At 38.6% G+C, this 25,240-nt stretch overlaps 1 protein-coding gene across 12 annotated transcripts in view; it reads left to right on the forward strand.

The window, feature by feature from the left end:
* Nucleotides 1-25,240, forward strand: part of ERC2 (ELKS/RAB6-interacting/CAST family member 2) — a 962,565-nt gene that overhangs the window by 408,280 nt on the left and 529,045 nt on the right. For all 12 annotated transcript variants that reach the window (XR_009565841.1, XR_009565842.1, XM_060308008.1 and 9 more), the window contains one exon: nucleotides 20,393-20,530. Coding sequence is in view for 10 of the 12 variants with exons in the window: in XM_060308008.1 (XP_060163991.1) it covers nucleotides 20,393-20,530 (138 nt within the window). In the remaining 2 variants the exon portion in view is untranslated. The remainder of the gene's footprint in view (nucleotides 1-20,392; nucleotides 20,531-25,240) is intronic.

The raw sequence follows: 25,240 nt of genomic DNA on the forward strand, positions 1-25,240 counted from the left end.
GATTTAACTTGCTTATCTGAATATAATTCTAGTTTTTTGGTGGTTCTTATTTACTTGTTTTAAAGAAAATCACCAAGGTAGCACATTTTTGGAGACTAAATAGAGCTGTACCTCATGTCTACGTACTGCTGGGTCATTGTGTTGCCTCTGTTGGAGTTCCACTGCATTTAGGCCTCTATGGTATAGAAGCTGCTGCTCTTTTTGTGGGTACAGTTCTACATCTGCAACTGATTGAGTTTGCAGATGGGCCTGTACAGAAATAATTAGCCACTTGCCCCTTATTTTGAGGTGCAAGTGGCCCCTCTTGCCAGCAATTACTGAATCATGGAAAAGAGGAAGCCTTAGAGGAGAGAGCCTGTGGAAATTTAAGTATGAGGGCAAATTTCTTTTATTTTTTTTTTTAAGTTACAGCTATCTTTTTCTTTTAAAAAAGCACTTGTAAGTATGTAAAAGCCACCTTAGAACGGACCTGTCATTAACTCAATGTACCTTTCCCAGAGTGAAATGCTTCAAATAGTTCCCATTTCCCTCTCCCTTAATTTTATTCTAAGGGATTATTTAAATATACCGTGTGCTTTGATTGCTACATTTGGTTTCGCAGTTGGTTCCCACTACACATTAACTAATCATTGGTAAAATATCTGGCTCCTGAGCTCTGATCCATTTTCCTTTGGAGCGATCCCTGCTGCTTTGCGGCATCCCCTTACATTTTACTATACTTGTGTGGAGAATTTTGCAGTGATCTGTAGTGTTGCACCTTTGAATACATCTGGATTTGAATCACTAAACCTTACTGTTTTCTCTGATTAAGGACAGCACCCCGTGGTATTAGGGCACCAGAAGAGTTTGTTAATAAAGGTTAGAAGTTGTTGATGGCCATCTAGAAACATCAATCCATGAGGTTCAGAAATTACGTGGGGAAGATGCCTTGGACAATAAAAGAACAAAATGCATTCTAGATCTTAATAGGAAACAAAAGTGTATAAACAAAAGCAGACTGCTTCTTTAAATATCCAATTTCAGAACAAGACTAGCCTCCTAGGAAAGTTTAAGGAACCCTGAATCTAATTGGGAAAAGAAGCGGTTTACATTTTCTTTAGTGTCAGACTAGCAGACGAGATTGAATTTTTGACACTTTGCAGAAGACAGACCGCTTTCCATTAGCTGAATAAATCTGGAGCCTGAGTCATTATTTTATTCTGTAAATTCTGCATCTGCTGTAATCAGACCTCTCAAGCACAGATGGTTCCTGCTGGAAGGAATGATGTTAAACTTTGAAGGGAAGAAAATGAAAGGGCTGCTTACCCATTTCAGCTCGTCTATCCAACCCCAGGGTTTAAATCACAGGCCTGCAGGTTTGCTGTTCATAATCTTTTTGTGCTTCTTTTCTCCCAATACATTTAAGATTCCGTGAAATTCTTTTACCAGGAACTTGAGAGGCAGAGAAGATACAGAATCTGTTTCACTTACGCTGAAGCTCTGTCTTCTAGAATTTGCCAGGTCCTGTTGTTTTTATGAGTGCTTGTTGTATCTTCATCTCCTTAGTTATGCCTTTGGCCTCCGGTGGGTACTAAGTGAAGATAGGTTGTGGATAAGGTTTGCCACGTAACTGGTGATTTCACGTGCTCAGAGTCTTTTAGGGAGACTGGATCTTCACAGGACCTTGCTTTCTCATAGAAGATGCTCCTATCAAATGCAAAAACCACTTAGGTATATCGATTCATGATAAGGAAGGTACAAGGGAAAAGGAACCTTCTCCCCCAGCCTCTACCTGGATCCATATTCTGGAAATGCTTTTTGAATTCTCAGACCTCTGAAAAATAACTTCACTTATGAGAGACTAAGGGAGAATATTGTCCATTTTTCTTGAAGGAGATGATGACTGAGGGAGAAATGGGTAGTTACTATTCATTTTGGACTCAGTTTGATATAAAAAGGTTTCCCTTTCGGTGTTTCTAAAACTTTGGTCCATCAACCGTTAGATCAAAATCACCTGTGGCACTTTTTTAAATATGCTGATTACCAAATCTCTCCATGGACCCAATGAGTCAGCACCTCCGGTCCTGGGACCCAAGAATCTGCATTAGCAGGTACCTAGACGATTCTTGTATGTGGTCAATTTGGAAGCCACACTTGTTTTGGATTTTTTTTTTTTTTTTTTTTTTTGCAGTACGCGGGCCTCTCACTGTTGTGGTCTCTACTGTTGCGGAGCACAGGCTCCGGAAACGCAGGCTCAGCGGCCATGGCTTACGGGCCCAGCCGCTCCACGGCATGTGGGATCTTCCCGGACTGGGGCACAAACCTGTGTCCCCTGCACCGGCAGGTGGACTCTCAACCACTGCGCCACCAGGGAAGCCCTATGGATAATTTTTATATTTTAATAATTGATTATAGTTTTTGCAGATGTGTGACTCATCACAACACAGTGAGTGATAGGAATAGATTATTCCCCTGACAGTATTTAGTTGTTTAAATCATTTGGATGCTAGTGTCTCAGAGGTTGCTGAATTACATGCTTATGGGCTTTTTGTCCACCCACTCCTTTGTTCCAATGAAGAACAAAATTCATTATGTCATAAAAGATTCTCAGGAAGGGTTTTGGCCTTAACCTCATGAAAACTCTTCATTTCCAGAGATTCTTTCATGCTTAGTTTCCAAAATATTTGAGATAAATGTTAAAGATGCTCAGAATTACTGTATAACATTTGTGAGGCTCAGACGCAACACCGTGGCTTTAGTAAGAATGACATGTAAGATTATGTGTCCCTGAAGAAATTCATCTGAAGTGAAGGGAAGCTGGGGCACAGGTAGGATCTCTCTTTGAGGTCCTGCCAGAGCCATTTATGACTGGGCTCTAGAAGGTTTAGGCTGGGGCAAGTCTCGCCAAGTATAGATAAAACACATTGTTTAAAGAGGCAAATGGAAAAACCAAAGGAAAAAAAACCCCACTAAGATACAGAGTGATCTTTTTACAGGTCAGCTCATGTATCTATTTGAGGAACTGTTACTTTTTATACTTCCTGTTGTTTCTAAGATGAAAATAAAGAGTGAATTTGCAAATCTTGTCTTTAATACTTGTATATAACAGAACTCTCTTTTACAGATAGCCTGGTGATGGTGAAATATACTTTAATTTCTATCTCATAAAACTTTTATTCCAAGTGACAAAGAATTTTGATATACTGTTTGGTTATTTTACATATTATATTGATAGTGAAATTCATACATGGTGAGCTTCAGTAATAATGTGCATTTTTCTAATCCACCACAAATACATTCTATAGCCACCAGAGGTATTTCTTTGGTGGTTTCTGTTTCCAGCACATGTTACTATGTTTTTGAAATGGAACATTTGCTGTAGGGGACAGAACATTTAACATGAAGGATACTAACCAGTAACAAAATAAATTGTCTGCAAATAATGATGTAGGGTGCTTTGACATAATGTTTCTATTTTTCAGTCTGGTAGTTCATCTCCCTGTCCTTCCTTTGGGTTTGTATTTGATTTGGGGAGAAAGAGCCAGGATTTGTTTATTTAGGAGGTGGATTCAAGAGTCCAAAAATGAACCATGTCCTAATCCTCCCCACAGTGGCTCTTAACAACATGGTGGGGGAAAGTTTTGAAACGCTATCTCTTCTTAGGAGGAAATTTTCTGCAATGTGAGTATTTTATCCTATTAAGTATTTCTTAAATTAAAGAACATAGATAGACTACTTTAAGTTGGAAAATAGTTTTTTTGGGTACTAGAGCGTTGTCATTTTGCCCCCAAATGCATACATATTTTAATCTCAAATTCATTTTCTTCTATTATTTCATTTTTGAACTCAAAAGATAATAAATTTTATTCTTATCCCCTCCATGGGTTTCAAATGTTTAGCTCATAATATTATATAACCTCTTAGAAAAGCAAAAGACCCTAAGCCAAATTTAGAGTTCAAAACAAGGACTATAAATAAAATGATTTTTTAAAAATAAAAAGCCTCTTAAAACCCCAAGAAGACAGTCAGAATTGTGAAAAGACATCAACTTGAAGTAATTTAAATGACACAGTTTTATGGCTGTCTTAGAATGACCTTGAGAAAATATTTCCCGAAATGAATTCTCTCTTAAATAATTCTTTTAGACAGGGTCTTGAAGAACAAACTCTCTTGAAGTGAATTGTTTTCTTTGATGCTGCTATTTTCCTGCAAATTCCAGAGGACAGAATCTTTGGTTTTAACTTAAGATAATGAAAGTAATTTTCCTTTGAGAACCAGGTTTTCGGCTGAATTGTAAAGCCTGTCTGCAGGTGAGATTTAATTTAATCCTTTGAGTACTTAAGAAGCATTCCTGAGACAGTGGCCAAAAAAGTGACAAGATTAGCACTTTGTTTATTGACAGTGTGTGGAGGAGAAAAGACTTTTATCCTGAAGAGTTTAATGATTTTTTTGAGTGATCTTAATGGCAATTTTTAATTACTAAAATATTCATTATTTAAATATCAAAGATTAGATGGTGCACTTAAAAGTTGAAGCTAGTTGCAGTTGAATTGCAGCCTAGGAATTAAATAGCAACAAAACAAGCATGAAAGGCAGGTAGTATCCTGTTAACTAAATTTCAAGTTTAGAATAGAGAGTAAAAAATGAATGTGTAAATATTAAAAGAAAATACATAAATGAAAATCTGCACAAGATCAGTTACAGTGATCTCTTTCTCAGAATCATATATAAGATTATGAGATTTTAAAGATTTTACAAGATTTTTCTATTTGTCCCATTATTTCTTTTTTAATCCCTCTTTCCCATGTGAGTTTTGTGTGTTCCAATAAGCAAATTATTTTTTGTGATGTCAGATACTATTAGAATAAAGAAGTCCATAAAAAGTAAAGGTATATGCATCGTTGAAACTTGATACAAAAGCTATATAATGTGTAAAGCTATGACTTTCAGGTAAAATCAGTGTTATATAAATTTTAAAACTATTTCCTGTTCAGTGTGTGTGCAAATGTACTTTTGCTGCATATAGTGATTCCCCTGTATACATTTTTCTTTTTCTTTTCTTCTGGGGAGTACAAAATATGAAAAAAAAGCAATATTTTACATTCTAACTTTGATGGATTTTCAGTTTTTTATGCGGAAAACAAAAGTAGAGTCTTTTTATCATGACGTTCAGCAGAAATCAGTTTGCAGGACGTTAGGAAACTTTTCTGTTTAGGAGACTCCAGACCTCTTAACCACCCTGCCATCCTCCCAATAAGTTTAGCCATGGTTAGCAAACCATGAAAGTATAGTTTACAACAATTATTTATTAATATTTTTACATCATGAGAATTTCTAGGAGCTCTTTTGGACCTTGCCTGTCATTTTCTCATTGGACAGTTTCGGGATGTTCCATCTTAGAACAATTTAGGGATGTTTTAAATTTGCTGCCTATTCATTTTATGTCTAAAGGAAAATTATACAAAATTCCATACTATTTGGGAACATGCTGTCTTGGTTAGGGTTTGGATCACATTTTAAAATTAGTTTTAAAAGAAAGGAAATCATATAAATGCTCTGGAATTCAGATAAGCACCAAGCAAGGGAAGCAGGCACTTTTATTTTAGAGAGCTTATCCATTGGGGTCAGACTGCTGATGATAAAAGAACATTCTAGACCTTTAGATACTGATTATGTGCTTTGCAGAGCTGTGTTCTCTTCTGCTTTCTCCCTGTCCATTTGAATTTGGGTGTTGGTAGAACTTGCTGAGTGCAGTGTCTCAAGTATTCCACAGGGTGTCATGATGTGGTTATTTGTTCTCAGGAACACTGTTGTGGGAGGTAATTTGAGCCAAGGCTCATCTAGAATTTAAAAGGACTGGTTTATTTTGGTTACAGTCAAGGAATATTTACCGAGGGCCTACTATGTGCCAGCCCCATGATAGGAAACGTAGATCTTAGTGGTATCATGCAAGTCCTTTTCTTCACTTTGTGTTAAGCATTTTCGCTGAGGGAATATTTACCAACGCAGTGAATTTGTTTGAGTTTCTTTGAACTTATTTACCATGTAACTTCATGCCACTTGGGAGTGAAACTCAAATGGAGTCTGATTTGGAAACTACTCAACCCTCCAGTTAGACTCTTGTTCCTTTCCATCCTTTCCATCTATCATCTGGTGGGAATTGGTCCCTAGGTGTGATGATAGAGGAAGGGGGCTGAGAGTCTCTGCTCTGAAATGCTCCTGAATAACCGTGGGGAGTCTGAGGCAGGGCGGGAGTCTCTAGAGTCAGACAGTCTGAGTGTGAACCCTCCTTTCACCACTAGTTGTTTGGATTACCTTAAACAGGTTACTTTGCTTCTTTTCATTTTAAATCAGTGATGGGATTTTGAAGAGCAAGTTAAACAATCCATTTCTCAAAAAACATTTAGTAGCTTCCAGTTCTGGGATAAGATGGCATAAACTCACTTGTTCCTGCTCCTTCTCTCTAAATACAAGTTAATTTAGATTGTCTGGAAATAATTCAACAGACCATCATAAAAGGACCCTGAAAGGGGGAAAAGAAGAAGGAGGACTGGCTGTGGGCCTCGGGAATTGAAGGATGCCTCATTGAGTTCCCTGGGTTATCTTGTTCTTCCTTATACATCCCTGACTGGAGCTGGAGAGCCCTGCAATTCTGAACTGCCAACAGAAATAGATGAAAAGAAGGAAGGGAAGAAGGAAAGAGAGAGAGGCAGGCACAGTGAGAGATACAGAGAGACAGAGGAATGAGGGTGGAAGGAAGAGAAGAAGGGAATGCCTGCTTTCCCTTTGGGAAAGGGGAAGCCCAGCTGGGACTTAGCAGTGGCCCAGTCTGCCCACAGCAGCATTGCTAGCAGAGCTCCAATGAGCTGATCCATCCTCCGTCTCACACCTGCCAGCAGTGGTGGGCTCAAGTTGCCCACAGCAGCTTTATCAGTAGAGCTAGGGCAGCCTAACCCATCCCCAGACCCAAAACCCCTAGCAACAAGCTACTCTTCCCCTAGCAGTGATGTCAGCAAGTCAAGGAAGCCAACCAGATCCCACATACTAAACTGAAATAGGGTGACTGCCTGCTAAAATCGAAGATATAAATAGGAAAACAAAACAAAACAAACCTTTTAAGGTATATTCAAAATGTCCAGGATACAATTGAAAATCTCTCATCATACCAAGAACCAGAAAAAAAAATCACAGTTTGAGTGAGGAAAGAACTAATGCCAACACCAAGATGAATCAAATATTGGAATTATCTGATAAAAATTTTAAAACAATTATCGTAAAACTGATTGAACAAGTACTGAATCCTTCCAGTGAGGTTTTCTACTTCTTGAAAACCTCACTGGAAGGATTCAATAGTAGAGTGGAGACAACAGATGATAGAATCAAGTAAAATTGAGGACAGATCAATAGAACTTAGTCTGAATAACAGAGACACTGTAGACTGGAAAATAAATTAACACAGCTCAGGGACCTGTGCAATAACAAATATCTAACATATTGCTGGAGTACTAGAAAAAGAGGAGAAAGAATATGGAGCTGAAAAAGTATTCAAAGTAGCAATAGCTGAAATTTCCCAAATTTGGCAGAAGGTATAAGCCTACAGATTCAAAAAGATGAGTGAACCCAAAATAGGATAAACCCAAACCCAAAGAAATCTATACCAAGACACATCATAATTAAACCTCTAAAAACTAAAGATAAAAAAAATCTTAAAGCAATCAGAGAGAAACCACTCAATATTTATAGGGAAATAAATACCAAATAAAATGATGGTAGATTTCTCGTCTGAAACTATGGAATCCAGAGAGATTTGACACATTTTTCAAGTGCAGAAAGAAAAATCTTTCAGCCACAGGTTCTCTATCTGGTGAAACTATCCTTCAGGAGTGAATAGGGAACTAAAGACATTTTCAGATAATGGGAAACGAAGAGTATTTGTCACTAGCACATATATCCTTTTTTTTTTAATTGAAGTAAGTTGATTTATAATGTGTTAATTACTGCTGTACAGCAAAGTGATTCAATTATACATATATATACATTCTTCTCTAACATATTCTTTTCCATTATGGTTCATCATAGGATATTGAATATAGTTCTCTGTGCTGTACAGTAGGACCTTGTTGTTTATCCATTCTGTATACAAAAGCTTACATCTACTAACCCCAACCTCTCACTCCATTTCTTCTCCAACCCCCTCCCCCTTGGCAACCACCAGTCTTTTCTCTATGTCCATGGTTCTCTTTCTGTTTCATAGATAGGTTCATTTGTGTCATATTTTAGATTCCACATATAAGTGATATCATATGTGTTTGTCTTTCTCTTTCTGACTTACTTAGTATGATAATCTCTAGTTGCATCCATGTTGCTGCAAATGGCAATATTTGGTTCTCTTTTATGGCTGAGTAGTATTCCATTGTATATATATACAATATACTTATATTCTTTATCCATTCATCTGTCAATGGACATTTAGGCTATTGTGAATAGTGCTGCTATGAACATAGGGGTACATATATCTTTTTGAATTATAGTTTTGTCTGGATATAGTCCCAGGAGTGGGATTGCTGGTTCATAGAGTAATTCCATTTTTAGTTTTCTGAGGAACCTCTATACTGTTTCCCACAGTGCCTGCACCAACTTACATTCCCACCAACAGACTAGCACATGTATCCTTAAAGAAAGACTAAAGAAAGCTCTCTAAAAAGAAAGGAAATGATAACAGAAGGACTAGCACTTCAGAAAAGAAGGAAGAACAGTGGAATGGAAGGAAATAGAACTGGATGTTATAGACTGTCTTTCTCTTTTAAGTTTTTAGAATCATATTTGATGGTTGAAGCAAAAATCATAACAGTATCTGTTGTGCTCAATGTATATAAAGGAAATAATGAGATAACTATATATTAAAAATGGTTAAGGTAAAAGGACCTTAAAGGAAGTACAATTTCAATACTCCATTTGAAATGGTAAAACATTTATATCAGTAGGTTGTGACGTGTTGCATATGTAAATTGCACCACATATGGCAATTTCTAAGAAAATATGCAAAACTCTATACTCAAAAATTGTATAAATAATTGAAGATGAAATCCTAAAAATACTTCAGGTAGCTCTCAGGAAAGCCAGGAAAGAGAAACAGAGGAATGAGGAACCAAGGAAATAAACAGAAAACAAATGATAAAATAGCAGAAGTAAGCCCTAACATATCAATAATTACTTTATATAAATGGTCAAAATATACCAGTTAAAATACAGAGATTGCCAGAGTGGATTCAACAACAGCAATAACAGCAACAAAAATGTGACACAACTATATACTGTCTATAAGAAATTCACTTCAAACACAATGTCATAGGTAAGTTGGAAGTAAAAGAATTGAAAAAGATATCATGTTAAGACAAATTTTTTAGAAGGAGGAATAGCTATATAAATATCAGAAAAAGTAGATTTAACAGCAAAGAAAATCACCAGGGACAATAGGTGACATATAATAATAAAAGATGTAATCCACCAAGAAGACAGCAAATCTAAATGTGTATGCACCAGCTAAAAGAGCTTCAAAATATATGAACTAAAACCAGATAGAAGTGAAAGGAGAAGTAGACAAATTCACAATAATAGTTGGGGACTTCAGCACCCCACTATCAACAATTGATAGAACTAAATACAGGAATTAGCAAAGATATAGAAGAACTGAACAGCTATCAACTAACAAGAGCTATTTGACATATATAGTACACTCCACCCAACAACTGCAGATTATACATTACTTTCAAGTATGCATGTAACATTCACCAAGATAGACCATATGCAGAGTGGTAAAACAAACCTCAACATAGTTAAAAGAATTTAATTCATAGAGTATGCTCTATGACAATACTGGAATCAAACTAGAATTCAGTAATAGAGAAGAGAATCTACAAATAATTTATGGTTCACAGATGCTAAATAGATAATAATCCATGCTTCAAAAGTGAAGTCTCAAAGAAAAAATATACATATAACTGAAATATACATATACATATATGGAACTACAACATATCAGAATTTGTGGAATGAAGCTAAAGCAGTGCTGAGAGGGAAATTTATAGCGTTAAATACTTACATCAGAAAAGAGGAAGGGTAGCAAATGAATATTCAAAGTTCCTACCTCAGTAAACCAGTAAAAGAAGAACAAAATAAACCCAAAACAAGTATAAGTAAGGAAATAATAAATACAGAGCAGAAATAGATAAAATTGAAAACACAGAAAGAATAGAGAAAATCAATAAAATTAAAAGCTGCTTCTTTGGCAAAAAATCAATAAAATTGATAAAAAGATAAAACAGAGAAGGTACCAATCAACAATATCAGAAATGAAACAAGACACCATTATAGATTCTGTAGTCATTAAAAAGTTGAGAGAGGAATATTATAACTTCATACTCATAAATTTGATAGCTTAGAGGAAATGGTCCAATTCGTCAAAAACTGCAAACTACCAGACTCAACCAAGATGAAATGGATAACATGAATAATCTTATAACAACTAAATAAGTTGAATTTTTAATTTAAAAGCTCTTGAAAAAGAAATTTCCAGGCCCAGATAGTTTCACTGGAGATTTTTACCAAATAGTTAAAGAATTAACACTAATATTACTTAATCTCTTGCTGAAAAAGGGATGTGGGAATATTTTCCAACTAACTTATAAGGCCAGTATTACCTTGACACCCAAAAACAGAAAAATAGTATTTAAAAAAAAAAAAGCAAAAGCAAAGAAAAACCCTCCAGGACAAAACTACAGACCACTGTCTCTCATGCGTGTTGTCCTGTATCCTGAGACTTAACTGAACACACAGATATTAATTACATTTGTATAAGCTAACAATGAATATGTGGAAGCTAAAATTAGAAACATGATACCATTTATAATAACTCCAAAGAAACTGAAATACTTAGGTATGAACTTACCAAAACATGTACAGGTTCTGCATGCTGAAATTAACAAAATGTTAATGAAAAAAATCAAACAAGACCTAAACAAAGGAGATATGCACTGTATTCATGGTTTGAAAGACTCAACATAGTAAAGGTGTCAATTCTCCCAAAACTGAGCTGTAGGTTTAATGAAATTTCTATCAAATTTCCATCAAGGGTTTTTATTGAAGTAGACAAGCTTATTATAAAAAATTTTCGGAAAGACACAAGCCCTAGATTAACTAAAGCATTCTTTGAAAAAAAGAATAAGGTAGGAAATACCACTTTACTGGCATTAACTCTTACAATGTAAGTACAGTAATCAAGAGAGTGTTGTATTATTGGAGAGACAGAGACATAAATCAGTGGAACAGAACAGAGAACCCAGAAATACACCCACACAAATATGCTTAACTGATATTTTGCAAAGATGCAAAAACATTTCAGTGAAGGAAGGATAGCCTTTTTTTAAGCAAATGTTGCTGGATCAATTGAACATCCATAGACAATAAAAATGAACATTAACCTAAATCTCACACCTTATGCAAGATTAACTCAAAGTAGATCGTGGACTTAAATGTAAAACATAAAACTACAAATTTGTGAGAAAAACTATAGGATAAAATCCTCAGAATGTAGGGCTAGGTAACAAGTTCATAGAATTGATATTAAAGGCATGAACTATAGAAAGAAAGGGTAATAAATTGGCCTTTCTGTTCTGTGAAAGCAAGTATAAGTGGTGCAGCCACTCTGGAAAACAGTTTGGCAGTTTCTTGTACAGCTAAATTACAACTCTCATAAGACCCAGCAGTTGTACTCGGGCAGCATTTATCCCAGTGAAAAGAAAACTTACGTTCATGGAAAAAACTAGTGCATGAATGTTTATAGTTGCCTATTTGTAGTAGCTAAAAACTGGAAAAAAAATCCAACATCCTTAGATAGGTGAATGGTTAACCAAGCTGATGTATCCATACCATGGAATACTAGTTAGCAATAAAAAGAATAGATTATTGGTAAACATTACAACTTGGCTGGATCTCCAAAGAATCATACTGCATGAAAAAAAGCCGATGCCAAAAGACCATACTTTCAGGGATAATTTCTATAGTATATGGTCACCTTATCTTTGATAAAGGAGGCAAGAATATACAATGGAGAAAAGACAGCCTCTTCAGTAAGTGGTGCTGGGAAAACTGGACAGCTACATGTAAAAGAATGAAATTAGAACACTCCCTAACAGCATACAAAAAAATAAACTTCAGATGGATTAAAGACTTAAATGTAAGGCCAGACACTATAAAACTCTTAGAGGAAAACATAGGCAGAACATTATATGACATAAATCACAGCAAGATCCTTTTTGACCCACATCCTAGAGAAATGGAAATAAAAACAAAAACAAACAAATAGGACCTAATGAAACTTAGAAGCTTTTACACAGCAAAGGAAACAATCAACAAGACGAAAAGACAACCCTCAGAATGGGAGAAAATATTTGCAAATGAAGCAACTGAGAAAGGATTAATCTACAAAATTTACAAGCAGCTCATGGAGCTCAATATCCAAAAAAACCCAATCCAGAAATGGACAGAAGACCTAAGTAGACATTTCTCCAAAGAAGATATACAGATTGCCAATAAACACATGAAGGGATGCTCAACATGACTAATCATTAGAGAAATGCAAATCAAAATAATGAGGTATCACCTCACACGGGTCAGAATGGCCATCATCCAAAAATCTACAAACAATAAATGCCGGAGAGGGTGTGGAGAAAAGGGAACCCTCTTGCACGGTTGGTAGGAATGTAAATTGATACAGCCACTGTGGAGAACAGTATGGAGGTTCCTTCAAAAACTACAAATAGAACTACCATACGACCCAGCAATCCCACTACTGGGCATATACCCTGAGCAAACCATAATTCAAAAAGAGTCATGTACCACAATATTCATTGCAGCTCTATTTACAATAGCCAGGACATGGAAGCAACCTAAGTGTCCTTCGACAGATGAATGGATAAAGAAGATGTGGCACATATATACAATGGAATATTACTCAGCCATGAAAAGAAATGAAATTGAGTTATTTGTAGTGAGGTGGATGGACCCAGAGTCTGTCATACAGAGTGAAATAAGTCAGAGAAAAACAAATACTGTATGCTAGCACATATATATGGAATGTAAAAAACAAATAAGATTCTGAAGAACCTAAGGGCAGGACAGGAATAAAGACTCAGACATAGAGAATGGACTTGAGGACACGGGGAGGGGGAAGGGTAAGCTGGAACAAAGTGAGAGAGTGGCATGGACATATATACACTACCAAACGTAAAATAGATAGCTAGTGGGAAGCAGCTGCGTAGCACAGGGAGATCAGCTCGGTGCTTTGTGACCACCTAGAGGGGTGGGATAGGGCGGGTGGGTGGGAGATGTGAGAGGGAGGAGATATGGGGATATATGTATATGTATAGATGATTCACTTTGTTATAAAGCAGAAACTAACACACCATTGTAAAGAAGTTATACTCCAATAAAGATGTTAAAAAAAAAAAAAGAAAAAAATTCATATGGAATCTCAAAGGACCCTGAATAGCCAAAACAGTCTTGAAAATGAAGAATGAAGCTGGAAGAAATCACACTTTCTGATTTCAAAACTTACTGCAAAGTTATTATATGCAAAACAGTGTAGTAGTGGCATAAACACAAACCATGAATGGAGAATCCAGAAGTAAACCCTCACATATAGGGTCATGATTTTTGACAGGGGTGCCAGGACCATTCAGTGGGGAAAGGAATCTTTTCAACAAATGGTACTGGGAAAAAACTGGATATCCATATGCAAAAGAATGAAGTTGGACTTTTACCTGACGCCATATACAAAAATTAACTCAAAATGGATCAAAGACTACATGTAAGACCTAAAACTCTTAGAAGAAAATATGGATCAAAAGCATCACAACATTGGTTTGGCAGTGATGTCTTGATTATAACACCAAAGGCACGGGCAATGAAAGAAAAAATAAACAAATTGGATTTCATGAAAAAATTGAAAAATTGTGCATCCAAAGACAATATCAGTGGAGTGAAAAGGCAACCCATAGAATGGGAGAGAATACTTGTAAATTATATATCTGATAAGGAAATAATATGCAGAATAAAGAGAGAAATTCTGAAACTCAACAACAAAAATCAAACAACTTGATTTAAAAATTGGCAAAGGACTTGGAGAGACATTTTAAAGAAATACAGATGGCCAGTAAGCACATTAAAAGATCATACAACATCATTAATCACTGGGGAAATACAAATCAAAACTACAATTAGATACTATCTCACACCTGTTAGGATGGCAACTATCAAAAACAAACAAACCAGAAAATAGTAAATGGTGGACAGGATGTGGGAAAATTGAAACCCTTATATACTGTAGGTGGGAATGTAAAGTGGTACAGCCACTGTGGAAAACAGTATGATGGTTCCTCAAAAAATTGAAAGTAGAACAACCATATGATCCAGCAACTCTGCTTCTGGGCATATAACCAAAAGAATTGAAAACAGGGTCTCAAAGAGGTATTTGTACACTCATGTTCATAGCAGCATTTTTCACAATAGCTAAAATGTATAATCAACCTATGTATCCATCAGCAGATGAATGGATAAGCAAACTGTGGTATATACATACAATGGAATGTTATTCAGTATTAAAAAAGGAAGGAAATCCTGATGTATGCTCTGGATGAACCTTGAGGACATTATTCTAAGTGAAATAAGCCAATTACACAAAAACCACTGTATGATTCTACTTATATCAGGTACTCAGAGTACTCAGAATTGTAGATGCAGAAAGTAGAATGGTGGTTGCCAGAGGCTGGGGGTAGGGGGAATGGAAAGTTATCATTTAATGGGTAGTTTCAGTTTTATAAGATGGAGTTTTAGAGGTGCTTGACGGTGTTCGTTGTACAACATTATGAAGGTATTAAATACTACACTGCTACTGAAGTATACACTTAAAAATGGGTTAGATGGCAAATTCTTTGCTTTATGTGTTTTACCACAATAAAAAAAAGAAAAGGTATTTCTGAAGCATTATGTGAGATTTGCAGGCCTGTAAATTCATGCTTCCCAAGCTGTTTCTTTTTTAAAATATCTAATTTGTCATGGAACAATATGTGGTCCTACTGTGTATGATCATTGTGCAGTTCTGGCCACATGTGACTCGTGTTCAGAAACATCTCAATTTGTCTATATACTGCTCACGGTGACAAGTCCATCAGTCTTGTTCTTGAATAATGGTGTGATACGTAGGCACTCTCGATTTTCGCAGTTATCTTATAGACTGGCAACAAAGAGTTGCATGGACCACATTTGGACAAGTGTCTAAGTCAAATCTTAGCTTTATAGGCGTTAGGAACTTGAGAGAGAGAGACCGTTGAGAGAAATTGTTTCAGGATGGTCCAGTTTCCAGGTTCAGGAGCTAACAACCCATGCTCTCCCTAGGTGTGTAGATATGGGTTCTTTTTCTTTCTTTCTTTCTTTCTTTTTTTTTTTTTTTTTTGGCTACCCATATTTTGAACTCTCTTCTGATCTTATGAAGGACCTTTCCTGATGGAAGGTGAAAATGTCAACACTTGGTTTCTCAGCCTCCTTTGCAGCTGGGCTGTGTACCCGACCCTGGCTCTGCTCATTAGTTGTAGCTGCCCCAGAGTTGCTGGAATGTTGAGAATGTGACGCGTTCTCTGCTGCAGAGTCTGTAAGGTGGAGGCCATGGTGCTGCACAGCTACAGGGCTAGCGGTGGTGTTCAGTGGTCCATGGCAGCTGGGTTTGTGCTGTAAATCTCAGTTTCTGGTATTCTGCAGCTGGGGCAACAGTGTCTGCACTAGACCAGTCGCATCAAAACTTTGGGCATTGTTCTGAGTTATCTTCCCCAACCCTGGTTCTCCAGTATTGCTGGTGGTTTGTGAATGCTCCTCCTTTTCTGCTTAAACCAGGCTGCGTTGTTTTTGTTGATTCAGCTGAAAGGTTTGACTGATACCCTAGATTTGGATAACAGAAACTACAGAGATATATGATATGGAGAAAAGAAAATTTTTTTTTTAAGTAACTAAATTTCAGAACTCTATAAAGAAAACAGACAAAAAGATACCTTTGGGTAATATTGGAAAGCGTAAAGATGCTTCAGCATGTTTTAGGTGCTCTGGCTACATATGGAGCTTCTCCATGCTTTTTCTTCTTCGTAGGATCTAAGAACTGAAGGGACTCAGCTATCAGATGCTCTGGTCTCTTCCTTTCATACAAGACACTCTCTTTAGGGTTCCTTCCATTGTTCTTTCATTCATTTAATAAGTGAATATGTGATATTGCCAACACAGTTGGTTGCTATGGCCAGAAATACAACAGTGAGTATGACAGAATTCTTGTCTTAATGGAACTCACAGCCACATTGTAAAGAGACAAGTAAAGAGGTGATTTTAAAAGTGTGTGAAAAGTAGGAGACTTAGCCTGGGCCAGAGTGGGTGTTGTGGACAGAGAAGGCTTCCTGGAGGAAGTGAGGAATATATTGATATCTAAATATTTGAGTAGGACTAGGGTAAAAAATTGGGATGAGAAGAATCTCCCAAGCAGAAGAAACGAATAGGCAAAGATGGAGAGGCTATGAGAAAGCCTGGTCCTGGGAGATAGCAGGAGTGGTTTGGCAAGGCTGGGGTGAGGCTGGGGATAGTGGAGGACCAGGTGAGCCTTCCTGTGAAGGGCCTCACGTATGATGTCAGGGAGTTTGGGCTTTATCTGGAGGCAATGGGGGAGCAGTTGAAGAGTTCTAAGAAAGGAAGTCATTCAGTCAGATCTGCGTTATAGGAAGGATACTTGTGCTGCAGTTTTGGAGACCAGATGGGAGGGGAGCAAATGTGGAGTAAAGGAGGCTGCTGCTGTTCAGTCAGTGACAGCTCTCCCACTGAGGGCTGCATTTGTGTGAAAACTCACTAAACAGCTCCCTCTGGGCATTGCCCCTTCTCAGGCTGGGCAGGCCTGGAGCTTCAGAAGTCAGTCTGAAGCCATTAGGATTAGGGCAGCCTGGTGACCTCCAGGGCCTGAGCTTTCCCTGCCCCCTCTCCAGTGGTCTGCTCTGAGAGGTGCAGGTACCACTTCAGCAAAACTGGCTCCTTCTGAGTCTCCTTAGCTGTGATGAAAAGGCAGCTTAGTTCAAAGGCAAGGACAGCCCTGTGCTCAGGTCCATCTCTAGCCCTCTTCTGCTCAGGCCCATCTCTTATTTTATCAAGTCACAGTGACCAGTGAGTTGACTATGTTGCTTAGGTGGATTCAGTTTTTTTGCAGCATGTGGAATTTCTCACAAAATCCTCATTTTCCATCCCCAATCCTAAACCCAGGTTTTCAATTTGCTTATTTTTCATTGCCTGCTATTTCAACCTAGTACAACCTCACCCTTTGAAGAAAAGTTTCTGCTTTTTTTCTTGTAAATGTTGTTAATAATTTACAAACATTAGAAAGCTGCAAAATAATTTTTTAAAAGATACAGAATTTTACATTTGCCTCAGTCTCCTAAATTTAAAATTTAAAGAATTGAGTCCTCCTTGGAGTAAGAAAGGAATATTTCCTCTTACAATGAGTCCTTTTAAAAAGCACAAACTTACTGTTCAAAACACATTTAAAGAACCATTCTTATATTTTGTAGTCGGTCTTAAATATCTTTTATTCTGTTTGTTATGTTCAAGGAGAACAAGCTGGCAGATGCAGTAAAGTATAAAGAAGAAAAGTAAAATCATCATTCATACCACTGCCAAATAATACTTTAGTGAGTTCCATATATATTTTGTTGTTGTTGTTCTGTGCTAGACTTTTCTCTTTTTACAAAGAAATATCATATGATTTTACATTCTACTCTTTTTCCTTCTCATTCTCCGATTTCTACTTAGTTATCAATTGTATGCAAACATGATTTTAAATACTTGCATAGTGGCTTAAATTTTTATATACAAATATAAACTAAAAATTACCCATAATTTTACCAACCAGATAATCTTGGTTGGCATTAAAAATGAATAAAACCCACATGGTTAGAAAATTCAAGCAGAGAACTACAGAAATGTTCAAAAAGGAGAAACAGAAGGCCTCTTCCACAGTTTTGTACCCTAGACCCTTTCCCCCAAAGTTAAACACTATTAAAATTTCTTGTGAATTTTTTCTCCAGAAAAAAATTTTATATTAATAGCTGTGTATATGTATCTATTTATAGGCTTATTTTTTATTTACACAAGAGGCTATATATTCCCCACCCTGGTCTGTACCTTGTCTTTATTAAGAATCATTCTTGGTGATCTTTGTGCAACGTTTTTAAAGTGGTGTATCCCTACCTCTGTAAATGTCTCCAGTTCCAGCTCTGTTTTTCAATCTTGTCTGTGGTATAATTGGCTCTTCTGTGTTCTTAGATGTGAGATAATAGCTATGTCACTCCTGTGTCTCACCAGCCCACAGTTCTCCAGCTCTTATCGCCTACCTGAGTATTCCTTGGACCACTGACCCTCAACATCCTTAATCTCCCCAGTAACTGAGGAGGCCCCAGGGAGTCTCACAGCAGTCTTCTTTAGCCTCTGTTTGCAGCGCCCGAAGTCCCTTGAAATCAGTGATGCCACTACACCAGGGCTGATGCCCTGAGAGAAAGTCCCCTTTCTTCTGTCCAGGGCCCTGTCTCCCAGGGTGAACACGGGGAACTTAATCAGTTTGCTTGGAGCCACCATGGATTTGCACACGTGTGTACACAAATGTGGGTGTGAGTGTACTCAAAATAATAACACACACTCTCTCAAGAGTCAGTCCTCTCAGCTGCTGGCTTCTTCTGTATAATGACTACATTCTGACATGTAACCATCCATATTTTTGCTCACTCATATATTTGCTTATTGTATTGTGTAACCCCATGAACACTTGTCTGGAATGGAGGGAGCCTTTGTTCTGAGTGCAGATGATTATACCTTTTGAGTTCCTGTGTTTTGCATGGAGGGACACTGAATTCTTACAGTGGGAGCTGAATAGGAATACAATGCATTTTGATGAAGGAGAAGGTTAATTATTTCCCCAAACCAGGATGTCTGTCTCAAGACAGAAAACATGTCTTATTAAAAAATACATTGGCAAAAAAAGGAAGGAGAAGAAGGAAGGGGGAGGAGAAAGGGAAAAATAAAAGAAAGAAGGAAGGCGCAAAGGAAGGTGGGAAGAATGGAAGGAGGAAATGTCCATCTCCATTAGGCCACATCGATTTAAATCATTGGAAAAATTAGCCACGTCCTCTGTCCTCAGATTGAGGGTCAGCATCTTTGCGTTCAGAGCTATTTTGATGCTGCTACTGCTGCCACCTCCACTGTCAACCCTCCTCCTTCTCATTATTGCTTCTACTCTTGTCATTATTTGTATTGCCATTCCAGATTCATGCTACGTGAATCGAGTCATCTCCAAATTTGTTTGAGTCACACATTGTGAAACATGCATTTGGAATGATTTCCTGAGAAAGCCTGGGTGCAGAATACAAATATTTTGAATGGACTTATCTTAGAGTTGTACTGCTTTTTTTCCTTGTCAATTTAAAACCCTTAATATGAATAAATTGTTTGTACAGTGGGACTTTTTTTTAATCCTTAGATAAGAAATACATGGTTTGAAAGCAGAGAATAAAAACATGAATGATAATGTACGCAATGCCCAAGAGAAGGTCCTTGCTGTTGCTCCTGGGCAGGCGTTATAATCGGCTATTTGGTGTGTTTATTTCAGGCTGCAGATAGTGGATAAAAGTGGCTGGTTGGTTGCCAACACATGACTTATTTGCCAGATGGAGTGTTTAGTACTTGTTACATTTGATTTATATCACAGGTTCTTCCCATTAACAGTCTACTGGTGATAACCTACTTGGCTTTTCATGTGGTTACTTGAAACAGCCACTTGACAACATTTGGCGTATCACAAAGTTTAATACTGAATAAAGGAGTGAGTGAATGACTACATAGGTTCTGCCTTATACTGATATGGTGCTCAGTGCAGAATGAGCACCCAGTACGTGTCTGTTCACTGAATAAAGTAATCCTGAATATGTGTTTCTCTGATTCACTGCACCAAGATTAGGTTTATGGACTTGAGACTTAAAGGGCTGGTGAAAGAGGTAGAAATAGATAGAAATAAGAGTGCTTACATGTCTGAGGGGCTTGCATTTGCAGGGAGGGAGATATTCTGCTCGTCTGTATTGCCATTTAAACACGAAGTTGAATTACATGGAAGAAAGAAGGTCTCTTCAAAATGGCCTTGATTCTGAGTCAAAGTGTAACTTCATAATACTGACAATTTCCATAATCTTGGGTCCTTTTTAATTTTTCTTTTTAGATAGGTCCACTTCAGGGACCTTGGCACTGAATATGTAATAAAATGTGCATTAAATATGGTGATCTTTACTTTCAGATTGAAAACTTGCAAGAACAACTTAAGGATAAAGACAAGCAACTGACCAATCTGAAAGACAGAGTGAAGTCCTTGCAGACTGATTCCAGTAATACGGATACTGCACTGGCGACGCTTGAGGAGGCTTTGTCAGAGAAGGTAAGCTTGGACAAAAAATTAGCGGGGGTATCAGGATTTAGGGAAATGTGGTTGGGAGGAAACGATCCAAATGCATTTCAGTGAGCTTGTTTTTCTCCATGCACCCGCACTAAGCCTAGTCCCAGCTGGGCCTCCCACTCCCGTGCTCGCCCTTCGCAGTAGACTTGGCACGCTGAAGCCAAGGGTGTCTTTTTGAAATACATACCTGGTCACATCACCCTTGGCCCTGATTAAAAACCTTCACTACCTTGTCATTGTTTTTAGGATGATAAAGACTGAAATCTTTAACCTCACCCATAGGGTCCGACCCTTCATCTGCTTTGGCTCTTACCTGACCAGCCACTTCTCTGCCTGCCTCACTCCCCTCCTCTCCCCTCCCCTCCCCTCCTCTCCCCTCTTCTTCCCTCCCCCCTCTCCCTCCCTTCCTCCCTCCCTCCCTCCCTCCCTCCCTCCCTTCCTCCCATCTTTCCTTCCTTCCTCCTTTTCCAGCCTCATCCCCCATCTCTCTTCCTTCATTCTTTGTGCTCTAGGCATACTGGCCTTCTAGATTTCTTTTTTAATTTATTTATTTTTATTTTTGGCTGTATTGGGTCTTCGTTGCTGCACGCGGGCTTTCTCTAGTTGTGGCGAGCTGGGGCTACTCTTTGCTGCGGTGCTCAGGCTTCTCATTGCGGTGGCTTTTCTTCTTGCAGAGCATGGGCTCTAGGTGTGCGGGCTTCAGTAGTTGGGGCATGTGGGCTCGGTAGTTGTGGCTTGCAGGCTCTAGAGCGCAGGCTCAGTAGCTGTGGCGCACGGGCTTAGTTGCTCTGCAGCATGTGGGATCTTCCCGGACTAGAGCTTGAACCCATGCCCCTTGCATTGGCAGGCGGATTCTCAACCACTGTGTCACCAGGGAAGCCGCGGCCTTCTAGGTTTTTAAGTGCACCATTGTTCCCTCCTGCCTCAGACACTTTGCACATGCTATTACTGAGCCTAGAACGTTCTTTACTCTCTGCAGACTTAATTTCTCTTCTTCAGAGAGCTCAGCTTCCTGAGAAGCTGTATTGCACAGTAGTCAAGAATGTGGACATGGGAGTCAGACTGCTTGGGTTCAAATCCTAGGTCTGACACTTACTACTTTGGGCAAGTTACTTAACCCCTCGCTTTCTCAGTTTTATCATTTGTAAAAGAGGATAATAATAGTACCTACTTTAGTGGAATATGTTGAGGAGAAGATGCATTAATATATGGAAAGTGTTGAGAATAACAGGCATAATAAGTTATAGCTGTTATTATTATTATCAGTCATTTTCTCAGGGAAGCCTCCTAGGTAAAATCCTCTCTTATGTTCTCATGAACACCGTGAATTTCCCAGAGCTCTTGTCACAATCTTAATTGTTCATTTATCTGTTTTAATGTGATTAATTGGTCTTCTCTGCTGGACTCCAAGCCTGAGCAACATACCCGTATACATGTGTTATTTGTGTGTTAGCTTACCTTCCCCCAGTGCCTAGCACAGTACCTGCATGGGGGAGTGCTCAGTGGGTGTTGATTGAGTGAGTTGCCACCATATGACAGGCACTGCTGTGGGGACTGGGGGTCCAGTAGAGAAGAGAATGGGTGAAAATCCTAGCTCTTGTGGAGGTTAGATTCTAATGGGACTGAGGAGACACAGACAATAATTAAGTAAGTAAAACACATGGGACTTCAGAGGGTAATAATTTCCATAGAAGAAAGCAAGAAGAGGATACAGGGAGTGCTGGGGTGAAATGGCCAGGTAGAGGGTCTTACTGAGAAGGGAAAGTGAGGGATGAGCCACGAGCACTTCTGGAGGGAGAACGTACTAGAGGGGAGAGCAAGTGCAGAGGGGGAGGGGGAGGGGGGAAGAGTATCCCTTGAAGCCCCTGTGAGAAGGATGAAAAATTTTGACTTTCACTCCAAAGGGGATAGGAAGCCACTTGGAGGGTTTTGTTCTGACTGACATTTAAAAGGATTACTTTGATTAAAAGAATGAACAAAATCTATTAGGCAAATAGGTCATCCTGATGTTTACCGATTTCTAAAATGATTTCTAGCCCATTTCATTCTAGTTAAGTTAGTTCATTCATTCTCTGGGCACTTCTGTAGGACTCATACTGTGCAGAGTGTGTATAGTGTGCTCAGTCTTAGCTCTGCCACTAACTGGGTGACCTTGACAAATAACTCTCTCTCCCAGGGCCTCAAATTTCCCATTTGTAGGATGGGAGAATTAGATTAAATAGCCCACTGGTTCCACAAGTCAGTGAATCTTAAAGAAGGCTTCTCTGACCTCTACTTCAGAATCACCAGGAGGAGTCTGTTGAAAATATAATTATTAGGCCCCATGTATATCTACTGAAACAGAACCTTGAGTAGTGCCTCGAAGTCTGTACTTTGGCAACCTCCCTAGGTCATTGTGATACATACGCTAGTCTAAGAACCACTTGTCTATGCTAAAAATAGAGAAGGTAAAAAAAGGAGCCATAATTCTATGCCTAGATAGTCTTAATGTTCCTATTAAAATTACAAGATTATAACTTTAACATTAAATTATAAATAAGAGACAAGATTTTATGTGGAAACATAAGAATAAATAAGATGGTTTTTCAGGAAAAATATTCTTTTTACAATTTTCAAGAATTTAGTATCAAATGTTTGGGTTTTTTTTGGCTGTGTTGGGTCTTCGTTGTTGCGCACGGGCTTTCTCTAGTTGTGGCGAGCAGGGGCTACTCTTTGTTGCAGTGCGCCGGCTTCTCCCTGCGGTGGCTTCTCTTGTTGCAGAGCATGGGCTCTAGGCATGCGGGCTTCAGTAGTTGTGGCGTGTGGGCTCAGTAGTTGTGGCGTGCGGGCTCGGTAGTTGTGACTTGTGGGCTCTAGAGCACAGGCTCGATAGTTGTGGAGCACGGGCTTAGTTGCTCCACAGCATGTGGGATCTTCTTGAACCAGGGCTCAAACCTGTGTCCCCTGCATTGGCAGGTGGATTCTTATCAAAACTTTCTTGTAGTAATTTTGTTTGTAAAATTTGAATAAAGGAATGTTGTTTCAAAAACTATTAATAATCATGTATCCCTTTTGCAGTTTTTGAGTGATATGATGTCAGTCCACTTGTACCCTTGGTTTCTTTCTGTTTATACAGAAATAAACTTATACCATATACTTTTCCATATCATGTATTCTTTTTTTTTTTTTTTTTTTTTGCGGTATGCAGGCCTCTCACTGCTGTGGCCTCTCCTGCTGCGGAGCACAGACTCCGGACGCGCAGGCCCAGCGGCCATGGCTCACGGGGCCAGCCGCTCCGCGGCATGTGGGATCTTCCCGGACCGGGGCACGAACCCGCGTCCCCTGCATCGGCAGGCAGACTCTCAACCACTGCGCCACCAGGGAAGCCCCATATCATGTATTCTTGGCAGCATTTTATCCTTTTCCCCCCTGCTAAGATTTGATTTATTCTAGTTTAAATCCCAAAACAATTCTCATACCTGAAACTACTCTCTTTACTTAAGTACTTCCTTTGAGACTCAGGAGATGTTCAGGAAGGAAAGCTGAGGTCTGTGGGAGTCTGGCCCCATCAAACTGTCCCCATTACTTGATAACTGCATCACGTGGGGCAAGCCTCTTCTCCTCTCAGGGCATCTCAGTAACTTATCTTCAAAATGTGCATTTAAACTAGCTGACCTCTAAATTCCATTATCTTTTGGAATTACCTTGACAATAATTATTCAGTTTGCTGATCCACAATCTCAGGCATGTGAAATCTGTACTGGACCATAGATGGGCAGTTGAGAACTTGGATGCCATGAAGGGCCATGCAGGGAGCAGAAATGAGGGAAGTGGGTTTGGTGTTAAGCAGTAGGGACTGCTGGTGATGGAGCAGTCTTTGACTTACCTCAAAATATTCAAGTTCAGATTTTATAATATGCTGCTCAAGCCAAACAAAATAGCTCTTTGGACCAGCTGTGGCCCATGAGCTGTTAGTTTCTAAACCCTGTTTGCATCTGATTTTTAGCCTTTCACCTGATGAAGAATAAAAGCAAACAGAATTTTCTAAAGGTGCCAAAAATCAGAGCATTAGTGTATTTGAAAAACACAGACAAAAACATTGGATAGGAACTGGCAAAGTTTTCTATCATGGGACAAAGAATAGTAGATTAATTTTAAGTATTTATTCCAGTGGGTATCAGACTTCTGTATGTATCTAAAAATAATCTTATCATCTAGAGAGTGTCTTAAAATACAGTTTCCTGGATCCCATTTCCTAGTGATTCTGATTCAGTGCTCTGCTGTGGGCTCTGCTCTGGGGAATCTTTGATTTTTAACAAGCGTGCCCAGTGATTCTGATGCAAGTGTTTGGAAGACCACACTTTGAGGAACAGTAAATCCATGCTCTTTCATTTTAAACATGGGAAGTGGGCTCAGTGAGGTAAAATGACATGCCCAGAAATTAAAATCTGGGACATGTGCAGCACTGTTCCTCATCTCTGGGCCCTGGGCGGACATCATTAATCACCCGTGGCACCAGTTAACTTCTCACCCCAGCACTCTGGGAAGCCACTTCTGCTCTCTCTAAGTTAGCCCTTAGCTGGGACTTTATTGCCTCCCCAAGGCCACTCAGCTCATGGGTGATGGAATGGGACTAAAATTTAAAAGTTCTGTTCTTTGTGTGTTTGACAATGCAATCTCTTTTAATAGCCTTCCCCTCACCAGTTCCATTTT

Source organism: Globicephala melas, chromosome 11 (genome assembly GCF_963455315.2).
Source record: "Globicephala melas chromosome 11, mGloMel1.2, whole genome shotgun sequence".
NCBI lineage: Eukaryota > Metazoa > Chordata > Mammalia > Artiodactyla > Delphinidae > Globicephala > Globicephala melas.